This window comes from Jaculus jaculus, chromosome 1 (genome assembly GCF_020740685.1).
Source record: "Jaculus jaculus isolate mJacJac1 chromosome 1, mJacJac1.mat.Y.cur, whole genome shotgun sequence".
Taxonomy (NCBI): domain Eukaryota; kingdom Metazoa; phylum Chordata; class Mammalia; order Rodentia; family Dipodidae; genus Jaculus; species Jaculus jaculus.
Genome location: NC_059102.1, coordinates 220,275,314 through 220,299,488, shown reverse-complemented (window position 1 = coordinate 220,299,488; position 24,175 = coordinate 220,275,314). Strand labels below are relative to the sequence as shown.

Genomic DNA, 24,175 nt, shown 5'->3' with positions numbered 1-24,175 from the left:
GAGGGCACTCTGAGAATACAGAGTGAATTCCAGGTCAGCTAGGACTAGAGTAAGAACCTACCTTGAAAAACAAAAACAAAAACCAAACAAACAGATAAAAGAAGCTAAGCATTGTAGTTCATGCCTTTAAATCTCAGCACTCAGGAGACAGAGGTAGGATCTCTATGAGTTCAAAGGCAGCTTGGAACTACAGAGTAAAGTCCAGGTCAGCCTGGGCTAGAGTGAGACGCTACTTTGAAAAAACAAAAAACAAACAAAACCCATGTGGTGATAAATATTCAGAAACAAGTCTGCCCAAGGGGGCATCCATGAGAACTTTCCTAGCTGATTATGCTGCTGTAATAAAATGCCACAGGCTGGGTGGTATATAAAGAACAGAAATGGAGCTGGAGTGGTAACTTAGCAGTTAAGGCACTTGCCTGTGAAGCCTAATGACCCAAGTTTGATTCCCCAGTGCCAATATAAACCAGATACACAAGGTGGTAATACATACAAATTCATTTGTAGAGGCTGGAGGCCCTGGTGTGCCCATTCTTTCTGTCTCTTTGCCTCTTTCTCTCTTAAATAAGTAATAAACTATTTTAAAATATAAAGAAAAGAAATGTATTTTGCACAGTTTTGGAGAATGGAAAGTCTAAGGTTGAGCCTCTGGTGTCTATGAGGTGCCATCTTGCTGTGGCTTCACATGGCACAAGGGAAAAGAAAGACAAACTCCCTTCCTCAAGAACTCTTTCCTTTTCTTAGAACTCCTTTTCTTTTTTCCCATTATTTATTTATTTATTTGAGAGAGAAGATATAGGGGTGGACCAGGGCCTCCAGCCACTGCAAATGAACTCCAGACGCATGCACCACTTTGCGTATCTGGCTGACATGGGTCCTGGGAAATCAAACCTGGGTCCTTTGGCTTTGCAGGCAAGTGCCTTAACCATTAAGCCCTCTAGCCCCTTTCTTTCACTTTCTCTTTTCCAATTCTTTCCTTCCTCCCTCCCTCCTGCCTTTCTTCCTAATGTATTTTTGTGGTGTGGGAGGAGGCCAGAGAGCGTTGTTCATGCAGATGACAAGCAAGCACTCTACTGAGCTGTAGCCCAGCCCCCCTCCACATCCCTTGTTTCTGCTTTGCAGATGGGAGGTTTGACAGAGCACCCATAGAGGATGCCCAGGGAAACTGTACTACATTGTATCAGAGAGAAAAGACAGGTGGCGAGTTTGAATGGCGTTTAATGGAACGATTAATTACACATGCACGCACGCACACAGGGTGTGAAGGCAGGGCAAACATGCACAGCTATGGATGACCCATACCTGCCTGTGGGCCCTTTAGGGAGAAGGTTGAGGCCATGTACCCTCTCATCAAACACTGATGTGGCTGAGGTGCAACCTGCACTGGGATGGCACCTGGTGGCCATCAAGAGACTGGGCAGGCATGGCAGGAAAGGGAGGTGAGAGCTGTCCTTGCTTAGTGCTGACTGGTTGCTCAAGGATGTGCAGGACACATGGAGAGGTGACAAAAACAGTAATGAACAACAAAAACAAGCTTGGGAACACCTATGACAAACATGCTCAACAAAATGGCAATGAAATGATGTCCTGCCAGTGGGTGAGGCAGCTGTCCCCAGGTGGTGAGTGGCTGAGAGTGTGGCACCAGGAGCCAAGGCTCAGGGATGGCACTTCAACTGGGGGTTAGCTTGCACACCATTCCCAGGCCCGAGAAAGGCTCTGATGAAGGAACTTTGCACCCAGTGTGTCTGGCAAGGTCTGTGGAGGGAGGAAGACCATGTCCAGGGTGGCTCTTCTGCATCAGCAGGCTAGGCAGGTGCATCCTGAGGCCGGGTGGGCCATGGTGGCTCCTCACTGTGTTCGGAGCTGGTAATCTAGGAGACACAAGGGAGACACTCATCCTCAGCTTTGCACCAAGAACTCCATGCCCTTAGAGTCCCTCATCATATCCATTCACTGACTGCCACACTTACCTCCATTCTGTGTGATGTACCGGACCCAGGGCAAGGCCTGGTAGCCACTCTTCTCAATGATCTTCAGGTAGCGCACCTGGGACAGAGGGACCAAGCGCTGAGCATATGCAACCCATCCAGGTAGATTCCTACTATTACTCAAGGGGCAAGGCTGAGGGGACAGGTCTGTCATAACACATGGGGCTACCTCTGGTCCCATAATCCTTTCCTTTGTCTATACTTTCTGAGGAGCCCCAATGCAGATCTTGCTGGCCAGGTGGATACAGAACCACAATGGGGGGTTTTTGGAGGTGGACTGTACCTTTGGGCAATGGGCTAAAGTAGGGATTGGTGGCCCAGCAGGAACAAGCTGGGGAACACACCTTTCTCACTCACAACCCTCTAGGCTGAGATGGCCTCCAGTATGGCCACATACCTGAATGCCAGAGGTAGTGAAGTAGGGGATCTCGAACTTGACACTGATAGGGGGTTTGCCCTCCTTGTCTTCGGCCTCCACACTAGGCAGACCAAAGTGAGCCCGCATCAGGTACTCCTTGCCACCCTGGGGAGTTAACACAGGGAAGTGCACAGGACAATGGTGAGGCAACAGCCCTACCTGCTCAATCTCAGGATACTATGCGAAAAGCAAAAGATCAAAGTGAGACTGAACACGGAGGAGACAGAGGCCATGGCTCTAGGACTATGGTGATTAAGGTGTGGGTGTGGAAATCAATCAATTAGGACTGTCTGTGACCCTTGCCCTGTCTTGCCGTGAGGAGCCATAGGTCTTGGCCTACCCTCTCTGGAGCAGTGGGGTATATAACTCCAGCTCTGACCACATCTGGAACACTGTGGTCACTGGTCCCAGAGCTCCAGCTGAAGTAGAACAGGAGTGGCTGTCTGTGACCAGGGCTCCCAGGCCTCGGCTTCCAGGACCCCAGCTCTACCCCCTTGGGAAGGCCACAACACAAGAGGATAGTGCTGGAATGACAGACAAAAAGGGGTCAGGCCCTGTCATAATCTGTGTGGAAGATACATAGCTATACGTAGCCATGCACCACCAAACATGGCAATAGCTTTGTAAAGAAAAGACGTGCAGACAACGGGGAGATGGACGCAAGTCTGTGTTTTTGGTACACAGGTATTCCCTCCCTCAATGACAGAGATTGTAACTTCTTTTCAAGTTCTGAGGGATGTTTATAGTATTTCCCTTCCCTCAGTCCATGAAGGACACTGAGAATTCTGAACAGGACACAGGGTAACAGTCTCTAACTTTAGGCATCCAATCTAGAGTGGGGAGGAAGTGGAAACAAAAAGACCCTCCTCTAGGAAAACCACAAAAACAGATATAAACTGACCTGATGGGAGATAATCTATAATTACAGTACTCAGGAAGCAAAGGTAGGAGGACTGGAGCAAGATCAAGACTAGCCTGAGCTACTGAGTAAGTTGTAGGCCAGCTAGAGCTGCACAGAGAGGCCCTATGTCAATACTAAACAAACTCCACTTGAACACTGAAGTTATAGCAAACAATAATATCAAATGTCTGTTACATGTCAGAATCTATAGGTATACAGCTAAGGTAGAGCTCAGAGAAATATTTTGGCATAAGTACCTCTATCAGTACACATTTAAAAAACATGAATAAGAAATGAATAAGAAGATAAGATTATGTTTAAATCGATTGGGGTGTGGATCAGTGCCTCAGCCCATGCTCAGGGTACAGTTTTCTAAATAAAACTAAAGCCTTACAAAATAGAAAAGTAATAAAAAGATAAATTCCAAGGGTGGGCATGGTGGTGGATGCCTTTAATCCACTCAGTTGAGTTCAAGGTCACCCTGATACTACATAGTGAATTTCAGGTCAGCCTGGGCTAGAGACCCTACTTCAAAACAAACAAACAAACAACAAAAAACACAAACAAAACAGGAAAAGAATATCCAGGTTCTATCCTCAGTCCCATCCCACCCCCCACACAAAAGACTGTCTATAGACAAAAAGACAAGCCAGAGAATAAGAGAAAGTATTTGTTGCAAACCATGTAGCTGATGAGGTTAATATTCAGAAAAGTAGAGGATCACTTAAACCCACAAAAACCCAACAGCCTAATCCCAAGGAGTGGTGTCTTAACAGGTAGGAGGCGCATCATGTTTATCTTTATTTGCAGTTACTTCCATGTGTGCATCCTTAAGGAGATTATCTGTGCACAATCCTTTGCTCTTTGGGATTAGGCAGCTGGGACTAAAGAGTGAGTTCCAGGTCAGCCTGGGCTAGGGTGAGACCCTCCTTGAAAAACCAAAACCAAACCAAACCAAACCAAGAATGGAAAGCAGGATGTGCAAGAGAAGTCTGAACACCCAACAGCTACACTGTAGCAGCAACCTTAGCATCAACCAATGGAAAATGAATGGACAAATACAATGTGGCAATCTATACAGTAGAATATTATTCATCTTTAAAAAAGGACCTTCTGAGTCAAGCTTGGTGGTTCATGCCTTTAATCCCAGCACTCAGGAGACTGAGGTAGGAGGCTCATCATGAGTTCAAGGCCAACCTTGGCTATTGAGTGAGTTCCAGGTCAGCTTGGGCTACAGTGAGACCTTACCTCAGGTGGGAGGGGGGGAAGAGGGGCTGGCTTAGTTAGCTGTTCTTAGTTAAGGTGCTTGCCTGCAAAGCCTAAGGACCCAGGTTCAAATCCCCAGTACCCATGTAAGATAGATGGTGGCACATGTGTCTGGAGTTTGTTTGCATTAGCTGGAGGCTCATTCTCTCTTTCTCATAAATAAATAAAAACATTAAATAGAAAAGGATCTTCTGTAATAGGTAGGGCATGGATGAACTTTCAGGACACTGTTAAGTAACAAAAGTCAGTCACAAAAGGGTAAACCTAGGGCTGAGGACATGGCTCAGTGGATAACGGCACTGGCTTGCAAAGCCTACTGCCATAGATTCAATTCCCCAGTATTCACATAGAGCCAGATGCACATTGTGGCCTATGTATCTAGAATCTGGGTGTGTCACTTAAAAGTCATCTCATGTCTGTCTGACTTGACAGGCTGGTGAGTTCATATTTTTTTTTTTTTTTTTGGTTTTTCGAGGTAGGGTCTCACTGTGGCCCAGGCTGACCTGGAATTCACTATGGAGTCTCAGGATGGCCTTGAACTCACGGTGATCCTATCTCTGCCTTCTGAGTGCTGCTGGGATTAAAAGCATGCGCCACCACGTCCAGCTCCATCTTGACTTAAAGCCATACTTTGAGACATTGTTTCAAACATGGTGGTAGAGCCTGTTCTAGAATTCTGTCGGGGTTTAGGGAGATGGCTCAGCAGTTATAGATGCTTGCTTGCACAGCCTGCCAGCCATGGTCCAATTCTTCCCCACTCATGTAAATCCAGATACACAAAGTGGTGCATATGTCTGGAGTTTGTCTGCAGTAGTCAGAGGCCCCAGTGTGCTCATTCTTCTCATTCTTCTTTTTTTTTTTTTCACTCTAGCCCAGGTTGACCTGGAATTCACTATGGAGACTCAGGGTGGCCTTAAACTCATGGCAGTCCTCTGACCTCAGCCTCTGGAGTGCTGGGATTGAAAGTGTGCACTACCATGCCTGGCTTTTTATGGAGGGGTAGGGGTCAATTTTCGAGGTAGGGTCTTACTCTAGCTCAAGCTGGCCTGGAATTCACTATGGAGACTCAGGGTGGCCTCAAACTCATGGCAATCCTACCTCTGCCTCTTAAGTGCTGAGATTAAAGGCATGTGCAACCATGCCCAGCTAACTCCTATTATTTTGTTCACCTTCTATAGTATGACTGTGCTACCCATAGTGTACAAATCATGGTATCATGATGGCTGCCTTCCCACGATATGGACAAAGATAGCAGCACATGCTCAGAGGGGTATGTGAGACCATATTTTCCTGGAGCAGCAGACATTTGAGGATGTCCCCGTGGATGGTGCTCACCGGAAAGGACTTGATGGACCATACAATTTCACTGTTTTCGGGAACCCACTTGACACTCCCCACGGTAGTCTTGAACTTGGGTGAGTCCGCGTCGTTGGGGACAGGGATGTGTATCTCCACATTGTTGGCTGTTGACCTCCGCTTGAACTGACTCTTGGCCTGTGGACAAGGCCACAAGAAGGTGGTTATGGAGGGTATAGGTGGCCTGTGGGTTCTTTAAATGCTCTACGTGCTGCCCATCCCATCCAGCTCTCAAGATGCTCCCTACACCTCATCTTAAGTCCTCTCTCCATGTCCAGCCCTTCTAGGCATCTATCCCTCTCTCTAGGATGAGATCAGTCCCTGAAATGGGCCTGGATGCACACTTTTGGACAGGCAAGAATGTTCTACTTACTGGGCAGCACTTCAGGAGGCCTTCCTGGATCTTTGGCTACAGACCATTCTCCCAAGGAGGTAACCATCTGAACAGGCCCTGTGGGCTTCTCTTCCCTGTCCCTGCCCAGTGTAGCAGCATGGGTGGTAACCCAGGGCCCTGTGTCCCACTGACCTTGATCATGTACTCAATACGGCTGTGGGAATGCTTCTCGATCACAGACTCGATCCAGATCAAGGGCTTGACCTGTGAGAGGGCAGAGGGAGCTCACACTCACTCCTGTCTCACAAGGCTCCACTTCTGAGGGAAAACTGAGGCCTAGGCAAGGAACCATTCTCCCAGGATTATGCCAAGCATACTGCTGCCTGAGGCCCCAGGATTACACTTAACCAGTGCCGTAAGAAGCAAGGCACAGAGGGTAGGGACAGGGAGTTTCCAAGGCCTATGAAAAGGCAGGGCACATCCAGGGTGTCCCAGCAGGAAGCCTGGGGAAGGGCAGCAATGGCTAGAGGGTTCTGCCCTCCTCAGAAGGCTTGAACTCTACCCGCTCCAGCCTCCTTGAAGCTGGGAAGCCCATGGAGCTTGAGGAATAGGAGCTGTTCTGCAGAAGCCCTCGTGGATAGGACTCTTTACCCTGGTCCTGGTGTAAGGTGCACTCACATGGGTATTGAGGCGGTAGGACATGAGCTCGAACTCGCCATCAGGTGGAATGAAGGAGATGGTCCGGTCGTTCTCAAAGCGTGAAAGCCTCACACACTGGTGGAACTTCACATCCTCCAGCTCCACAGACTTGCTCTTGCCCCCTGTGTGGAAGTAGCAATGAAGATGGAATGGGCCCTGGGGTCCTTCTCTGAGATACCCCACTGCCCGGGCTACCCCTGAGAGAGCAGAACACTGCCCACTACTGTGACAGCATCTTGGGCCACACATGCCAAGGGAGTTCTTCTAAAACAACCTCTTGTCATCCTCCCACCCTCTATCACAGCCCGATGCTGGCCATGTATCCCTGGGATCAAGGATGTTCAAGTTCCCAGCAGTCAATCCAGGGCTGCTTAGGATATATTTTCTGAATGGCCAAATGACTTAGTGGCACATGGCACAGTCTTCCCTAGGACCAGGATGCAACTCATGGCTCCAGGTCCCACTTCACAGAGGGCCCCAAGCAGGAAGTGGTCCTCTGTACTGGACAGGCTGGTGGCCAGAGCCCAGCATGGTGGGTGACCTTCAAATATCCCAGGGTCACAGCTAAGGAGGGGACAACTAGGATTGGGACAGGCCTAATGTCCTTCAAGGCTTCCATACTGTAAGAAAGGAATAAGCCTCAGATGATACCTAAGTGCCCTAGGTAACAAGGCAACAGGTTCTGGGATTTTTTTCCTCTTAAGTTTGCTGAAATGGTGTTTTGTTTTCCATTTTGTCCATTTTCCCCCCTTTAAAACAGGGTTTCACATTGTATCCCAGGTTATCCTCAAGCCTGTAAACCTGCTTCAGCCTCCTGAGCACTGAGATGAAAGGCATGTGCTGCCATGCTGAACTGTGGTCTTTTGAACAATGTAAAAGTCTAAACTAGCAACTGAGAATAGTGGGCTTGGTCATCTGGGAGCATGTGGGGGCACAGATGATGCTACCTGCATGGGACAAGGACTGCTCTGATCACATACTGCTCTGGGGCCACCTGTTGCCCACCCTTAACTAGGTACTCACGGCCTGTGTTGTCGAATAGGACCTTGTCATTGAGGCCCAGGCGCAGCTCAGGCATCCCCGACAGGAAGACACGCATCTTGATGGAGCCCACAATCTCACTACGCAGGACATTGCCATTAGCACTGACCTAGAGACAGTGGGTGCATGTGAGGGGGGGGGGTGCCATGGACCAGCCACAGCTCCCATCTCACCCAGAAGAACATATCCAAGCCTGAGCCTGGCTCTCTTCTAAGCATCCTCTGAGTTGGGGCAGCCAGCTCTCTTGCCATGGCCACTATGCATGGGCCATAGTCACAGCAGATCCAAACTTGGACACTGAGGCCTGCTGTCAGCTCATGTGCCAATGGGTGCAGGGCCTTGTGTTCTTTCTGCAGAGAAGTAGGGACATCTGTCCAGTCTGATACAAGTGTACAAATAAAATCTTCAGCTGTCTGCTATCACTAAGGGAAGTAAGGAAACAGAAGTGAATGATAACCTGAGAAAAGCCAGGAGCTCAAAAGACCTGTGATGGGGCTTGGCCTATCCTATCCCATCTCTGACCTCAGTTCACCTCACTCTACCTTCTCCCCCAGAAAGTGCTCCCCAGCCCCACAAAGCACAACACACACCCCATCTCTGGCTCTCGTGTCTGTCTGTCACTGGCCTTCTGTGGGAAGGGGTCAAGCTGGACTGCTGGATCCAACCCTGGAAATAGCTCAGTGGGCTTGGGAGTCCTGGTACTTCACTGGCAAGAGCTCTGGCATTGTGCTCCAAAGGCCCTACCCCATCATGACGGCCCTGGATCCTTCTCTGGGGTATGGTTTCCTCCTTTAAATGAGCAGGTGTTTATTAATGCCAGAAGGCAGACCCAGTGAGGAGACTCCTGTGTGTGGCAGTCAGGATAGGGGCGGGGGCTTGCTAGCATGTACATGGACTCCCAAACTAGCACTCCTACCCAGAATGGGCTAAGGAGGATCAGCTGCTGAGTAAAATGTCACCTTCCAGATGATAGGAAGCTGGGGCCACTGCTAATCCAGACACCAGTACTACATGAGACCACCAAAGTGATATTCAAGTGCCTATTCTTCAGTTGGACTGAGATCCTTCTAAGACCATCTCTCTACCTATTTTCATCACAGGACATACTAATGGAAGGTACACCCTGTTCTGGGTCCATCAATTCATACAAGGGTCTCCATGTGGCTACAAAGTCATCACCTCACTCCATATCTCACACACACACAAAAAGGTAAGCAGAGGTTTGCATTGACTATTTTGGAAAAATCTTGGGAAGCATGCTTGCTTGCTAGACAATCTCATGTCTGGGGAGGATGGGAATGAATGTATGAGGGTAAGCAAGCCCTGCACTGTCTGTGACAGAAATGAGGATACTAAAAATAAGGATACCAAGTAACACATATAGCAGATCTGACAAGGTAGGGAAGAAGAGGCCAATGTACCATGGAGAAAGCATGCAGCCCAGGGGTAACAGCTCATATTGGTACCCACCTGTCTCCCTCCACCACACACTGCAACTATGAAGTCTGGGGAGAAGGCTCAGGTGGACAGTAGAATGTTCTGAAGGGAGCAGTGGAGGACCAGGGGATAGCTGCATGATTAATGAACAAAAGTGGAATGAGCACCAGTATGGGCAGAGCTCAGTTAGGAGAATCTGGTGGTAGACCAGTGCTCAGGACCACAGTACCTCATCATCTTTGCTCTACTCATGACCCCAGGCCAGACTATCTCAGGGGGACTGGCAGCTGGCTGTTCTCCAAGGATGGTGAGCCTGGCTGCTTTCTCTCTCAAAGGCTCACCACCTAAATGTGCAACACAGTGGGAAATAAAAGCCTCAACCTTATCCAAGGTGCAAAAAGAGCCCCCCTGGGAAGGGTGCTGAAAAGATGGTTCAGCAGTTACATGCTTTCAGTGCAAGCTTGAGGGCCTGAAACCACTTGAGTCTGAATCTCTAGATCCCATTTAAACAGGTGGGTGGACAAGGCCATGTGCACCTATAATCCCATACCCACAAAGGAAAGCACAGACCAAAGGATTTCCCAGGACCACGAAAACAGAATGCTCAGGTATCAGTAAGAGACTCCAGTTCAAAATGAGAACAGGCAGAAAAGCAAGAGAGCAAGACATAGGACATTCTTCTCAGGGGAGTATTCCTGCCACAAGTGAGTACAAAGTACAGCAAGGGCACATACACATACACACACACAAGCAGGAAAAAAAAAATTCCCCAGGGAACTACAAAGTACTGGAAAGTGAAATGAGAAGAGGAGCTTGGAAACTACATGAAGTTGCTGATATCCAGAACCTTGTGAAATGCTGCTTGTGTGAATTTGATCCTCATACTATACTCTGCCTTGTCAAAGACTAAGGACCAAACCAGTCACCTAGTGCCACACTGACTCCTGGACAGTGTTTGCTTAGGACAGACCTGATGGCAAGTGGCCCCAAAGGGCTCTGAAAAGGGCAAAGAGAGCCCCTAGGAGTTGGAATATGTGGCATGGACCCAGTGTTAAGAGTCTCAGAGCCTCCTTTCCCTCTCAAATGACCAAAACTGAGGTTTTCAAAGGGCCGGCCTCCACAGAAGACTCACTTGCTCAACAGGGGATCTTGCCAGCCTAGCTCCTTCCTTGAGCACTGGCCCATACCCTCATAATCCCCTGTCACTGGCCAGTTGGACATGAACCTTAAAGAACAAGTGTCATTCTACCTGTCTATCTTTGTTGGCCTCTTTCCTGAAGCAAGGTACATATTTCTCTCTGTCCCCATATCTCTCTGTCTCAGCCTCTTATCCGCATTTCTTTCATTTATATACACCTTTCTCTACCCCCATGGGCTCCAGAGCCCTATCTCCTCGTTGCCCTCTTCCACCGCCAGAGCACCCCGCTCTGATCAATCTTTGCCAGCTGCAAGCACATCTCTTGAATTTTTCATTGGGCTTGGGCAATGCCCAGAATGAAGCACTTGACTCAGCAGAACTTTTTTTTTTAGTTTTTTTGAGGTAGGGTTTCACTGTAGCTCAGGCTGACCTGGAATTCACTATGTAGTCTTAGGGTGGCCTTGAACTCACAGCAATCCTCCTACCTCTGCTTCTCAAGTGCTGGGATTAAAGGTGTGTACCACCATGCCCGAAACAGCAGAACTTTTTTTTTTTTAATTTAATTTATTAGTTTTCTTTTCAGCAAATACAGGCAGTTTGGTACCATTGTTTAGGCTCATCTATGATCTACCCCCTCCCATTAGACCCTCCTTGTTGATGTAAATAGGTCGTGCATTGTGGAGTTAGCCCACAGTTATTGGTATGATAAATGTCTCTGCATATCATGACCCAACATGTGACTCTGACATTCTTTCCGCCCCCTCTTCCTCAAAATTTCCCTGAGCCATGTTGGGTTCATTTTTGGTCTAACAGCAGAACTTTTGAACAGACAGAAAGTGGGGCTGGTAACCTGGCAAGTGTCTTAGTGGGGGGTTTGACCAACATGGAAGAATGGCAGTGGGTGGGTCAATAGCACAGAAGCAGAGGTTAGTAACAGAAACAGAGAAGAAGCTTGTAGTACATGAGACTCTGTTCAAAGTAAATAAACAGAAAGAAACTAAACAGAGGCTGGGTTGCTTTTCTGTGGTGAAGAATGTCCCCAGCATGCAGAGGTCTGGAATAAACCACCAAACCCACAGAGAGATGGGACACCAAACCCAAAAGCTCACAGTAAAACAAGCTGCAGGATGGATACATTGTACCATCTTAGTTTTCTAGTTAGTGTAATGACATATGGCCTGAGAGGGTGATAATGAAGAATCATAGCTGGGCAGCCTTTCAATGGCAGATCTTGGTTTATATAAACTGCCTTGTTTTGTTTGTTTGTTTTTGTTGTTGTCATTGTTATCTTTGAGACAGGCTCTCCCTGTGGTCCAGATTGGCCTGGAACTTGAGATCTGTCTCAGTTACCTGAGTACTGGGATAACAGGCCTTTGTCCCCTTGCCCAGCTTTTTTTTTTTTTTTTAATATTTATTTATTTGAAAGAAAGGAGAGAAAGAGGACAGAATGGCAGATAGACAGAATGGGCATACCAGGGCATCTAGCCACTGCAAACGAATTCCAGATGCATGCACCACCTTGTGCATCTGGCTTATGTGGGTAGTGGAGAATGGAACATGGGTCCTTAAGCATCACAGGCAAGCACATTAACTGCTAAGCCATTTCTCTAGTCTTGCCCAGCTTTTTAAACAAAACAAGTTGGAAGCAGGCCTGGCGGCACAGGCCTTTTAATACCAGCACTTAGGAGGCAGAGGTAGAAGGATCACTGTGAGTTCCAGGTCAGCCTGAGCTAGACTGAGATCTTACCACACACAAAACAACAAAACAAAACAAGATGCTGAGCTGGAGAGATGCTCAGTGGTTAAGGTGCTTACCTACAAAGCCTAATGATCGAGGTCCAATTCCCAAGTCCCCACATAAAGCCAGATGCAAAAAGTGGTGCATGCATCTGGAATTCGTCTTCAGCCAGACATGTTTCTAAAGGTGCTGCTATGTTAGCAATTTTGTTTGTTTGACTTTTAGCATAGGAAAGACAATTTAAAAGAATACAGAGAGAAGGAGTCCTACCAAAAGGTTGACGGACTCAATGACGTCCAAGAACACCTCATTCTTCCGGTACTTGATGCCCTCTGACCTCCAGGACACTGCATTGGTGACGGTAGCTGGGGGCCGTGGGGCCCCTGTTTCCAGCTTGTGGCCTTCCTGAGTGATGTACCTGTGGAGCCACCACTCAGAGTTACAGAGGGGATTCTGTGTTATCTATCCTGACATTGGGGCAGGGCTGGGAGCAGCAAGAGAAGGAATGACCCACTTGAAGCCCCCCAAGATATGAGGAGCACACAGTGCTAGATCTTAGTGGTGGTGGTGTTGGTTCTGAGGAAAAGAGGAAATGATCAGCAATGTGCCCATCCCTGCTGGGTATATAGAGGGAACTGAGCCCTGGGGCTGCCTAAGGGCAGCAGACAGAAACAAGACTGCTAGGGCATCCCTGTGCTCCCTGTACAATAGAGAGATGGCTCCTCAGATTGCACAGCAAGCTGAAGGAGTAAATGGAAAGCACTGGGAGGGGGACTGGCTCCCAAGAAGTGCTAACTCATGCCCACTAACTTTCAAAGAAGGAATATTTCCATTGATAGGTCTCCTTTAAGTCAGTAAAGGGGTAAAATAAATAAATAAATAAATAAATAAATAAAAATAAAAAGGCTGGGCATGGTGGCACACGTCTTTAATCCCAACACCATTCAGGAGGCAGAGGCAGGAGGATGGCCATTAGTTCAAGGCCACCCTGAGACTACATAGTGAATTATAGCTCAGTCTGGGCTAGAGCAAGATCCTACCCTGGGGGAGAGGGGGTTAGGGCTGGGAGATGGCTCTCAGTTAAAGACACTGGTTTGCAAAGCCTGATGTCTGGGTTCAATTCCTCAGTAAACCATGTAAAGACAGATACACAAAGTGGAGCATGTTTCTGAAGTTCATGCAGCAGCAAGAGGCTCTGGTGTACTCATTCTCTATTTGCTCTCAAACAAACAAATAAATAAATAAAGGCTAGAGAGATGGCTTAGTGGTTAAGGCACTTGCCTGGAAATCCTAAGGACTTGAGTTCCATTCCCCAGTACCCATGTAAAGCCAGATGCATGAGGTGGTGCACGTGCCTGGAGTTCATTTACAGTGGCTGGAGACCCTGGTGTGCCCATTCTCTCTACCTGCCTCTTTCTTTAACTCTCTCAAATAAATAAGTAAATAAATAAATAAAATATTAAAAGATAAAACAAGGTGGAAAGCAATTAAGGAACATCAACCTATGGTCTCCATATGCACCCACACACATGCCCACATGCATATAAATTGCATGCATGAACACTACACATATTTAGAAACCCATGTTAGCCAGGTGTGGTAGCACATACCTTTAATCCCAGCACTATGGAGGCTGAGGCCAGTCTGGACTAGAGTTCCAGGTTAGCCTGGGCTACAGTGAAAGCCCTGTTTCAAAAACAGAACAAAATAAAACAAAAAAGGCATCCCCCTACATCTAGTAGCCAGGCACGGGGGCATAAGCCTATCATTCCAGAGAACCAGAGGTAGATGCAGTAGGATCAGGACTTCAAGGTCAACCTCAATTACACATTGAGTTCTAGGCTACATGAGGCTTTGTCTCAAGAAACAAAACAAAAAAATTAAGGAAAGAAAGAGCCTCATGTTCAGCTGTCAATGGAGACTGGTGGCATCTGGGAGTTGAGGACCTTCTACACACTCACTCCTGCAGGATCTTGCTGTCGGTGGTCTGGGGGTAGCCGAAGTCCATGAGCTCATCCAGCAGCTCATAGATGATGACAAAGTTGTCACGGATGCTTTCCTCTTCCAGTTCCTTAAAATACTCAGAGAAGACCTGGGGTGTGGGTGCCACGAGAGGAGGGACAGAGGATGAATGACATGTACAGCCTCCTCTGCCCCCAGGCCAGAGCCAGCAGTCTTCTGCCCATGTGCTAGACTTGGAGACATGCCATGGGGGCCTTGGTCAGAACGTGGACCTCTCAGGTAAAGCCCAGCAAGGCTTTTCGTCAGATGGGAGATGTCACACTCCTGCAAAACTCTGTGACCCAGCCCTGCTATACCACACACTCCAGCCCTAAGGCCTCTGCATTGCCATGCTGTGTCTCCATCTCACTGTCAGCCTGTGTCTGGTGCCAGCCCTCTCCAAGAGGAGCATCTCAGAATCACAGCTCTGCCCCTTCCTTCCTAAAGCCAATGTCAGCTGGTCACCACCTCTCTCCCGAGTGGGAACATACTTCTGCCTGAATTTTCACATCCTGCCTCCCCAGGGTGGGGATAATGAAGGACAGAGACTCTCTCCTGGTAGGGAGGCTGGGGCTTCCATTCCCAGAACTTCTTGGGGCTGCTGCCACCCACAGCCTCCTATGGGGCAGGGAACCTTCATAAGCACAGCTGGACACCCTATCCCCAGCCTCACCTGTACCACCTTGTAGAGGAAGGAGAAGACAAGTGACACACATGCATTCTTCTTGGATGTGGCGACCACTGCATGGCAGCCAGAATCAAGGAGCCTTCTGTGGTTGCCTGCCATTCTGCACCCTAGTTCTCCACATATGCCACCACTATCCCCACTCCACCCATTTACTTGGCTCAAGGTAGACACCAAGCCTCTGGTCCAAGCAAGGCCTGGGACACATGGTAACCAGCCAGGGAGCACTAGGGACACAGACAATGACTAGGTGGCAAGGAGCACAGGGGCTGCTCACTGCCAGGGGACCCTGCTAGGGTCCTCCACCCTGAGGAGGTCTGAGCCTTCTGCCTTTGCACACTGCATTGAGCAGAGCCAATATTTTTGGGAAGCTACAGGTTCTCTCCTGCGAGGTGGGGCCATATAAGCCAGCACAAACTTGCTCTTAGATGGGGGGGGGGCAATTCCTCCCACTAGGCCCCTTTCCCTATGGGGATGAGGGCCTAGACTGCCAGAGAAGTCACTTCCTCCTCCTCCTCTGCAGAGCCTCAGACCGTACTGTCCACACTATGTTTCTGCCACTTTGCTGTATACCCAGAAGAGAGGCCAGGGCAGGAGGGAGGTCAGAGCAAGAGGGAGGGCTATGTTCACTTATGTCTTATCCTGGCATGACAAAGGAGCCACTATGTGACACAGAACACCAGCTGGGCCAGGATGAAGGGTGTCCCGTCATGCAGAAGGGAGAACCCACCTGGCTCCACCACTGGCATGTTCCAATGGATGGTAGGGAACTGATGTGAAACTCCTGATGAGCTCAAACCACAAATGCCAGGCTTCCTCCCATCGCTGAGAAGCCATAGTCCACAGCCAGGTGGCTTTGAGGGACAGCTAGCTCAAGGGTCACAGGCAATTCTGTGACCTCTCTAGAGTTGTCTTTAGAGCCTTGGATGGGGGGACCAGACTGGGATACACCTGGGGGGCTGTCACCAGAAATGACCTGTAACCCTGCAGATCCTGCCTGAGTGGAGGGTAGGGCTGGGAGGATGTGGGGTGAGGGCAGCACTGATGCCTGCTGGGGGTCACAGGCATATGCTGCTCTGACCCCAATTACTGTGAGCGAGGAGACCTGCGACCACTGGAGTGGGCTTACCCTGTTGCCAATGGCCAGGCAAGACCTTCTAGTAGGAACCTAGTGTGAGCTGAGCCAAGGAGGGGCTGAGAAATCTAGGCAGTGGTAACGATTCTGCTCTCTTTGCACTCTTGCCCTTCATGGTCAGGGTGGCCACGGCTCCTCTCCTCTCCCATGTCTACTTCTGTTCCTTACCATAGCCATAGACCTCAATGAGACCCCTTACAGTCTCCCTAACATGACATCCTTCAAGACCCCAACTTTAGGCTCTGTTAACGGCCCTCCACACACACTCCTGCCCTGCATCCCCCTTCCCACTGCTGTGGCGGCTCCATCATGGTTTCTGGAGGAGTCTTCCTTGAGCTGATATTTCCTGTGCTTTTGCTCTCTCTTAGAATGTCACACCCTTCCTTATACCCATTGAGTCATTGTGGTCTCCTAGGGTGGCCCTGGCCTCACACTCCACATACACCCACACATCCACATAGTGTTCCCTTCTCTGGGCACAAGGATACAATATAAGTTGTTGTGCTTGATCCACATGAAACGGACACCACCATGGGCCAGGATGGGGGACAGCATGCCCTCCTCCTCCTTCTCCATCAGGATAGGCATGAAGTGCTCCACCTCTGACATGTCCACATCGCCGCGGTAGTTCCTGCAGATAAGCACCTGTACAGGGGAAGAGGGTAGCATTCATTGATTTCTACCCCACTTCCTGCCCCTGAGGCACAGGGATGCACCCCTGTCTCATTCAAGACCTCAATCTATAAAGAATGGGACCAATGCCAATCTGAACTCCACTCCAAGGAAGTTCTGGAACAAGGTATCTTCCACAGCAAGAATTTCTCCCAGGACCTGCATGGTTCCTGAAGACTGAGGGTGGAAGAGGACTTGGGGCTGAATTACTCAGGCACCTGATATGCAGACGTCTTCAGAGTCTTCCCACACTGGCTCACCCTGCTCTCCTATTCAGTGTGCTCAATCTCCATAGGGGCCCATGTTCATGGGCACTCCCCTGCAACCTGCATGGGTGCAGCTTTGCCTGTCTTTCCCCCATGTTACCCAGCCATTTCTCCTGCAGACATTTACCCAAGAGAAGGAGCCAAGTATCTGCACAAACACTCACAGGCAAATGGTTTGGGATTTTTGCATGAGGGACAGAGGGTTGAAACAGTAGTACAGGGTGGCCTCAAACTCTTTTATAGAGCTGAGGCCTTGAATTCCTGATCTTCTTGCCTCCTCTCAAATGCTGGAGTGACATGCATGTACCACCATACTGGGATCTCACATATAAATGCTCATGGTCACCCCCCCCCCAACCATGTGCATGTGTGTGTGCACATGTGTGCTGTGTGGAGGACAGAGGTTGACCTCAGGTATCTTCAATTACTCTGTCACCTTATTTACTGAAGTAAAATCTGCCCCTTGAGCCCAGAACTTATTTGCCCCACCTCCCCAGCACTGGGATTACAGGTGGGCACCATGCCCTCCTGGCATTTATGTGGGCACTAGGGATCCAAACTCAGGTCCTTATGCTTACACAGGAATCCACTGAGCCCCAGCAGCTTTATTGTAAACAGATGTAGAGTGGATACAACGGCCAAGTCTTTCAACAAGTGAAGAGAGAAACAGGGTGCCTCCATGGAATACGCCACAGCTACAGAAAGGAATGGAGCCCGTAAGCAGAGAACAGGTTCCAGACCCCCATGTTTCCAGAAATCACAAATATTCAAGGTCCTTCTAAATAATGACCTGTTACTTACACAAACCCAAGCATCTTCCTGGAGATGTTAAACCATCTCTACATGACCAGAACTCTAATGTGATGGGAGTACTGAACTCAGCTGTGAAGCTGCATTGTTTGAGGGGGTGGGTCACAAAAGAAAAGTCTGCAGTTTTACTAACTCAGGCTGACCTGGAACATGTGCCACATAGCCCAAGTGACTTGGAACTTGCTACAGTAGCCAGCCAGAACTCACTATGCAGCCCAGGTTGACCTTGTTCCAGAGTCTGGGGTAACTCTATAACCCTGGAGAGCCTCAAACTCATAGCAATCCTCCTGCCTCAGCCTCAAGGTGCTGGGATTAGAGGTATGAGTCACCAAACATGATTCAAAACAGCCCAGGCTGATCTTGTTCCAGAGTCCAGGGTAACTCCATAGCACAAGAGAGCCTCAAACTCATTAACAATCCTCCTGCCTCAGCCTCAAGGTGCTGGGATTATAGGTGTGAGCTACCAAACCTGATTCATCCAGATGCAGAATAAGAGTCATGAGGATGTTCAGGGCCGAATGTACCCATACATGGATGAATCCCAGAGTTGCTGTGCCAAGAGAAAGAAACCAACAGAAAGTGTGCCTTATAGAACTGTGCTTACACATTCAAATCTGAGAAAAGGTGTAGAAACATGAGAGGCTGGGGCTGGGGGACTGGACAGTGGCTATCTGAAGCCATGGGATAGGTGGCTCTGGCCTTCCACAGTGACAGTGTCCACCTCATCAGATGGTATGCTGTAAGCATGGTGTGCTTGTGAATCAGTCCTGAATGGAGGAACATGAAGGAGGCTTGAGCTTAGCCAGTGTGAATGGCTATGTGGAGAGCCATAGCTCTTGGGCCCTAGGATGGGGGACTCAGCCCCAAGCAGGAAGCAATGGTAAGCTGCCCACACCATGACTGGCACAGCCTGCCATGCAACCTATCTTTTCAGAAAACAATCTTTAACTGATTTCAGAAAACAGTCTTTAACTGCTTCTAGCCAGAAGGGGTTCAAAGGTACTTTGCTTTCCTAATGCCTCCTTTGGGGCCTTCTGGCTAGGGCTCCGGAGGCCTCATAAGGACCTAGCACCCAGAGTGGGTGAGCTTGTAGGTCTCTGGGTGAGGGACTCCAATACGCCCTCTCTTGTTCCCCTTGCCATCAGTTACATGGTGGGCCCTTTGCTTTTTAGCTACAATGCCCAGAGAAGTGGAGGTACCTGCCTGAGGTCACACAGTAGGCAAAGCAGGGTCAAGAGCTGAGTGGCCACTTATACTTGGTGGACACTGCTGTCCTGGGCTCCTCTGGACTATCTTCTCCAGGTGCCCAGCATCTGGAACCCAGACTGCTCAAAGAGTGAACCCGATGCACTTGATATTGCAAGGGATTCACTCCTCCAATAAGTACACACTGTGTTCTGTATGGTAGCACCGTGCTAGGCAATGCATCTGCTTGGGAGGATCTGGGGCATTCCCAAGGGCCTGATCTGCAGTCAAGGCCTGAAGGGGCAGCATAGGATGGCAGGATCTGTGTGCCTGAAGCCATAGGGTGGGAACCCCCAGAACTGTGGTAAGTGTGAGGATAGCCTTGGAAGGCAGATGAGGTTTTGAAGAGACAGCTCTTCCCCCCATGTTAATACCCTTTGCCCCACAGTCCTTGCCCACAGAGCATGAGAAGGCTCAATCTTTCCCTACTCAGGTTGGTCAGAAAACTTATGGCCAAGCATGTGCCTGCCAGACAAAGCCTCTGAGCCCCAAGGAAGTGGTGTTGCCCCTACAATTTCTTCACCCCAATGTTGACTCTATATGAGTTCACTGAGCACTAATTATTGGCTGGAGTCTTCCATAATGAGTCAGGAGTGGTTGTTGTTCCCAAGAAAGACAAAGCATAAAAAGACATACAAATAAGGATATGATACCGTGGGTAGTGTGGGCGGTGAAGATAGTGTGGCTGGGGTCAAGGTAGTTGGAATAAGATCTTAGCCAATGCATGCAAGGAAGGCTTTAGGGAGAAGGTGTTGTTTGGGCTGAGGCTTATGAAACGATTAGATAAAAGACCTTAAGGTAGGAGCAGATGCATTGCCTAGAGACCAGCTAAGGGTTCCTGTTGGCTGCAGTGTTATATCTAGGACATCATGGACAGAAAGGATGGAGGGACATGAGGAGCCCGACCACAAAGGTCCTTGTGAATTATGAGGATGGCTTTGGGCTTTTTGTTCCCAGTGCCCAGGAATTAGGCAGCATACACCATGAAAAACAGGAGGGAAACCAAGACAGCATAACACCCCAGGGCCCAAGGTGCTAGGGCCATGATACTAAGCAGAAAGCTGATCAGAAGCAAGATGTAGTGGCCAAGTGTCCTCAGAGGGTTTTATTTATTTATTTATTTTAGCCTGCTGTAAGTGGCCATACTTGCTTCTCGAGGACAAAGCTCTGCCTTGGCAGAGAGAAGTGTGGTTATGGGGGCCTCTCAGCTGCAGAAAGAGGGAGGAAGGGAGATCCACGGTTGACTTGGGGAGTTTCCCAGAGGCAGGTGTGATCATGCTTCTCCTGGGCCATCACCTTCTCCTGGGGAAATCCTCCTTCTAGAACTGAAGTGGTACCTGGGCCCCTACAATTGGAGCCTTTGGGTGTCACTCTGCAGGCCCACAGCACTCTAGTCTTCTAGCTTTCCAGCCCACATGGGGAGCCCTGTATCCTGCATGTTGGCCGGGGTGTCTCTCTCTGTCTCTTTTTTTCAGAGAAAGAAGGGGGGGGGAGAGGGAGGGAAGGAGGGAGAAAGAGAGGGGAAGAATGGTTATGCCAGGGCCTTCAGCCATTGCAAACGAACTGCAGACGTGTGTGACCCCTTGTGCATCTGGCTAATGTGGATCCTGGGGAACTGAACCTGGGTCCTTTGGCTTTGCAGGCAAACACCTTAACCACTAAACCATCCCTCCAGTCCATGGGGTGTCTCTCTTCTATCTGACCATCACCTGGTCACCTGCTCAAAACCAGCTTGGGCATCACTTGCCAGGGAACCTTTTGTAACTTCTTCTGATGGCATAATACAAGGTTGAGCAACTTTATTACTTGGGCCCTTATCCATGCCCCTGTAGCTATAGGTTCAAGTCTCTCTCTTGCTAGAACAAGGGGGTGGGGCTTGTACAGCCTAAATAAGATGTGCTGTGGGCCTAGTCATCCTGTCTCACCCATCTGCACAATAAGGCTCAGAAAGAAGAAGGCACATACCCAAAGTCACACAGCTTAGCTGCAGAGATGGGTTCTTATTTGGGCCCTAACTTCACAGCTTGGGCTTAAGACTAGGCATTTGCTAGACATTCCTGAGCTGTTTGCAAATGAGCAAGCAAGCCAAGACAAGCAGCCTGCTGTACATCTAGGGACATGGTGGCTAGGGTACAAGCCAGAGCACATGCCATGGAACACTGCCACCACCCAGACCTGCTGAGCCTCTGAGGAAGCCCAGCACTGCCACTCACCCGTTGTTGACTTTGGGTGACATCCAAGGCAGGCATGCACTCAAGGTCTGGGGAAAGTACTGGGGGTTGGACATGCTACCCCTTCACTTCTGAGAAACTCCTGCTTCCTTCACTTTGGAGCCACACCTGAGTTTTCCCTAATGGATGAATGCTGGGCTTGTTTAATATAGCTATACCTGTTCTCATTGCTTCAGCATGCAAAAGAATGACCACTTGCCTTCTGCCCAGGATACAGCCGAGGAGGGTTATGGATCATTTCGGAAGGTCTGAAGGTTGGGATAAGACTTCCGGCTGGAAATGTGGCTCAGTGGAAGAGCAGCTATATATATAAAAGTTATTTTTTAAAAAAACAAACATAAAATTGGGGCTGGGGATGTGGCTCAGTTGGTAAAGTGCTTGCCTAGCATGCACCACATAATCTGGGATTGGCGCCACATGTCTGTAATCGCAGCACTTGCGAAGTAGAGGCCAGAGGATCAAAAGTTCAAGGTCAGGGTCTGAAAGATGGCTCAAAGGGTAAAAGCGCTTGCCGCTCAAGCATGAATACCTGAGTTTGGGTCCAAAGAACCTATGTACACAGTGGATGCAATAGAGAACCTCTGTAGTACTAGCCCTACCACTAAATAGAGTATGGAGGAAAAACGTTCTAGGCCAATCTCAGTTATATGAGTTTGGCTGGGGCTACACGAGACCCAGTCTCAAAAAAAATGCATAAACTACTTTTTTCTTTATCTGATACTGCCGGGAAAGATGCCTGGGTGTTACTTCTGTCCAAAGCTTTCATGTTTCATCTCAGCATTTGTCATTTCCCTCAGAGGAGTTCTCTGTGAACCCTCCTCCGCCAGCTGGGGTGACAGTCTATTATATACATATTACTCCACAGCATTGACGGCCCACTCACAGCTCAGCACTTCGCTTGACTCTTAGGTGGTTCTCTGTTGGCCCGGAGTGGGACTCCTAGACTATCCGCAATCGGTGTGACCGTGGACAAAAATGTTCCACCTCGGGACGCCTCACACTTTCTCCCTCCGTAAAACGGCACTATCAGCACCTGCCTCCTCTAAAACTAGAAATTCAGTCACCGCGAAAGTGAAATCATTACAGGGGAAAAGTGCTGAAGTTGCTGCACCCTGTGAGGACCGCACAGCTCCCAACACGCGTCTGACCAAAGGTCGCCCGGTCCCCTCGGTCCGCAGTGGCCTGCCCTCCCCGAAGCTTCCAAGGCCTGGGCCCAGAAGGCGAGGCGGGAAAGGGACGAAGCAGCGGGTTATCGGACCACCGCAGCCCACCTGTATCCTAGCGACAGGGCGGGTGACTGAAGAGGGGTCACCCAGCAACAGAGCGGCCCCTCACAGGAGACGTGATGGTCTCTAGGGAAAGGCCAGTCGGCCGGTTACCTAGCAACACTGCGGGTCCTGGTGGGGCGAGGGCCCACGCTGGTTGCCGGGCAACAGGAAAGGTAGGGAGCCTTCAGTACCTTGCCCTTCAGATCCAGCACATAGACGGCGCTGGCGGACATGACGACTGGGAAAGACCTCGGCAGCAGCCCAGAGCGGCAGCAACGGCAGAAACTGCCGGCGTAGGACAAAACCCGGCGCGCCCCGAGACAAGCCGCCTCCACTTCCGGTCCATAGAGCGGCGCGCGGACCGTTATGTCCGGTTAGAGTGGAACCGCCAAGGATGCGCAGGCGCAAAACGGAATATGCGCAGGCGCACTACATGCTATGTGACCAAATATCTCGCCCTTGCCTCCAACATGCCGGAAGTAAGACCCAAGGGGGCCGGGCAGACCGGCTAGGCGGGTCTAACTAAGTCTGCGCCACTTGGGTTTGGCTACCGTGCCGGTGGGCTGAAGGCGGTGAGGAGAGTCTTGTAGACTTGGGGTTCAGCCTTCTAGTCCGGAGGGGGTGACTATGAACTGATACCCACTCGCCAATGGTGATTCGCTGGAAGGTGGTGCTTACCTGAAGAAGTGAAACAATCTGGTAATGAAAAGCCTTATCAGCAGTCACTGCCTGTCAGTGTCGACTTTTATCAATGATCACACCAGCCGGCTCAATGCTTGGATTGCTTTTGAAACACCACTCCCACGGAACCTGCTCAGAAAACACGTGCTATTTCTGTAGTTAGTAGGCACTATGTGTATTGTAAATTGTGTCTGGTTGCTCCTATTAGCTTTTTTTTTCCTGCACCCTCCCCTCTTTTTGTGGTGCACAGGGTCGAACCCAGGGCTTTATACCTCCAATCACTTTTTTTTTTTTTTTTTTTTTTGAGATAGGGCTTTACTATACCTCAAGCTTACTTGGAACTCACTATAGAGCCCGAGGCTGGCCTCGAACTCACAGCTATCCTCCTACCTCCGCTTTCCCAGTGCTAGAATTAAAAGTGTGCACCACCATGCCCAACTCAGGCCTTTAGTTCCAGCACTCTGGAGGCAGTGCTGGGACTAAAGGTATCACAGTGAGTTCAAGGCCAGACTGAGACTACATAGTGAATTCCAGATGAAACCCTACCTCAAAAACAAAACAAATCAAAACAAACATTTGCAAATGGAGAGGGGGAGAAAAAGAGAGAATATTAATAATGCCAGGGCCTCTAACCACCGCAAAAGAACTCGAAATGCATGTGCCACCATATGTATCTAGCTTACATGGGTTCTAGGGCATTGAACCCGGGTCCTTAGGCTTTGCAGGCAAGCACCTTAACCTCTAAGCCATCTCTCCAGCCCCCCTTATTTTGGGGGGCACAGTAGGGTCTCACTCTAGCACAGGCAGTCCTGGAATTCACTATGTAGTCTCAGGCTGGATTCAAACTCAAGGTGATTCTCCTACC

The 24,175-nt window shown here is 49.3% G+C and overlaps 1 protein-coding gene across 2 annotated transcripts; it reads right to left on the bottom strand.

Moving 5' to 3' along the window:
• Positions 1 to 1,200: 1,200 nt before the first annotated feature.
• On the bottom strand, positions 1,201 to 22,982 carry Ap1m1 (adaptor related protein complex 1 subunit mu 1). 2 transcript variants are annotated; one of them, XM_004665966.2, is made up of 12 exons: positions 22,821 to 22,981; positions 16,626 to 16,782; positions 14,991 to 15,058; positions 14,278 to 14,408; positions 12,587 to 12,734; positions 7,986 to 8,112; positions 6,942 to 7,084; positions 6,456 to 6,527; positions 5,909 to 6,067; positions 2,386 to 2,511; positions 1,971 to 2,046; positions 1,201 to 1,871 (listed from the first exon to the last, which is right to left on the bottom strand). In XM_004665966.2, the coding sequence occupies exons 1-12, from the start codon at positions 22,860 to 22,862 to the stop codon at positions 1,849 to 1,851; spliced, it is 1,272 nt and encodes a 423-aa protein (XP_004666023.1). In that variant the 5' UTR covers positions 22,863 to 22,981; the 3' UTR covers positions 1,201 to 1,848. The 2 variants fall into 2 exon arrangements, with proteins under 2 accessions (XP_004666023.1, XP_044990502.1); XM_045134567.1 differs by lacking the exon at positions 6,456 to 6,527 and having other exon boundaries at positions 22,821 to 22,982.
• Positions 22,983 to 24,175: the final 1,193 nt, after the last annotated feature.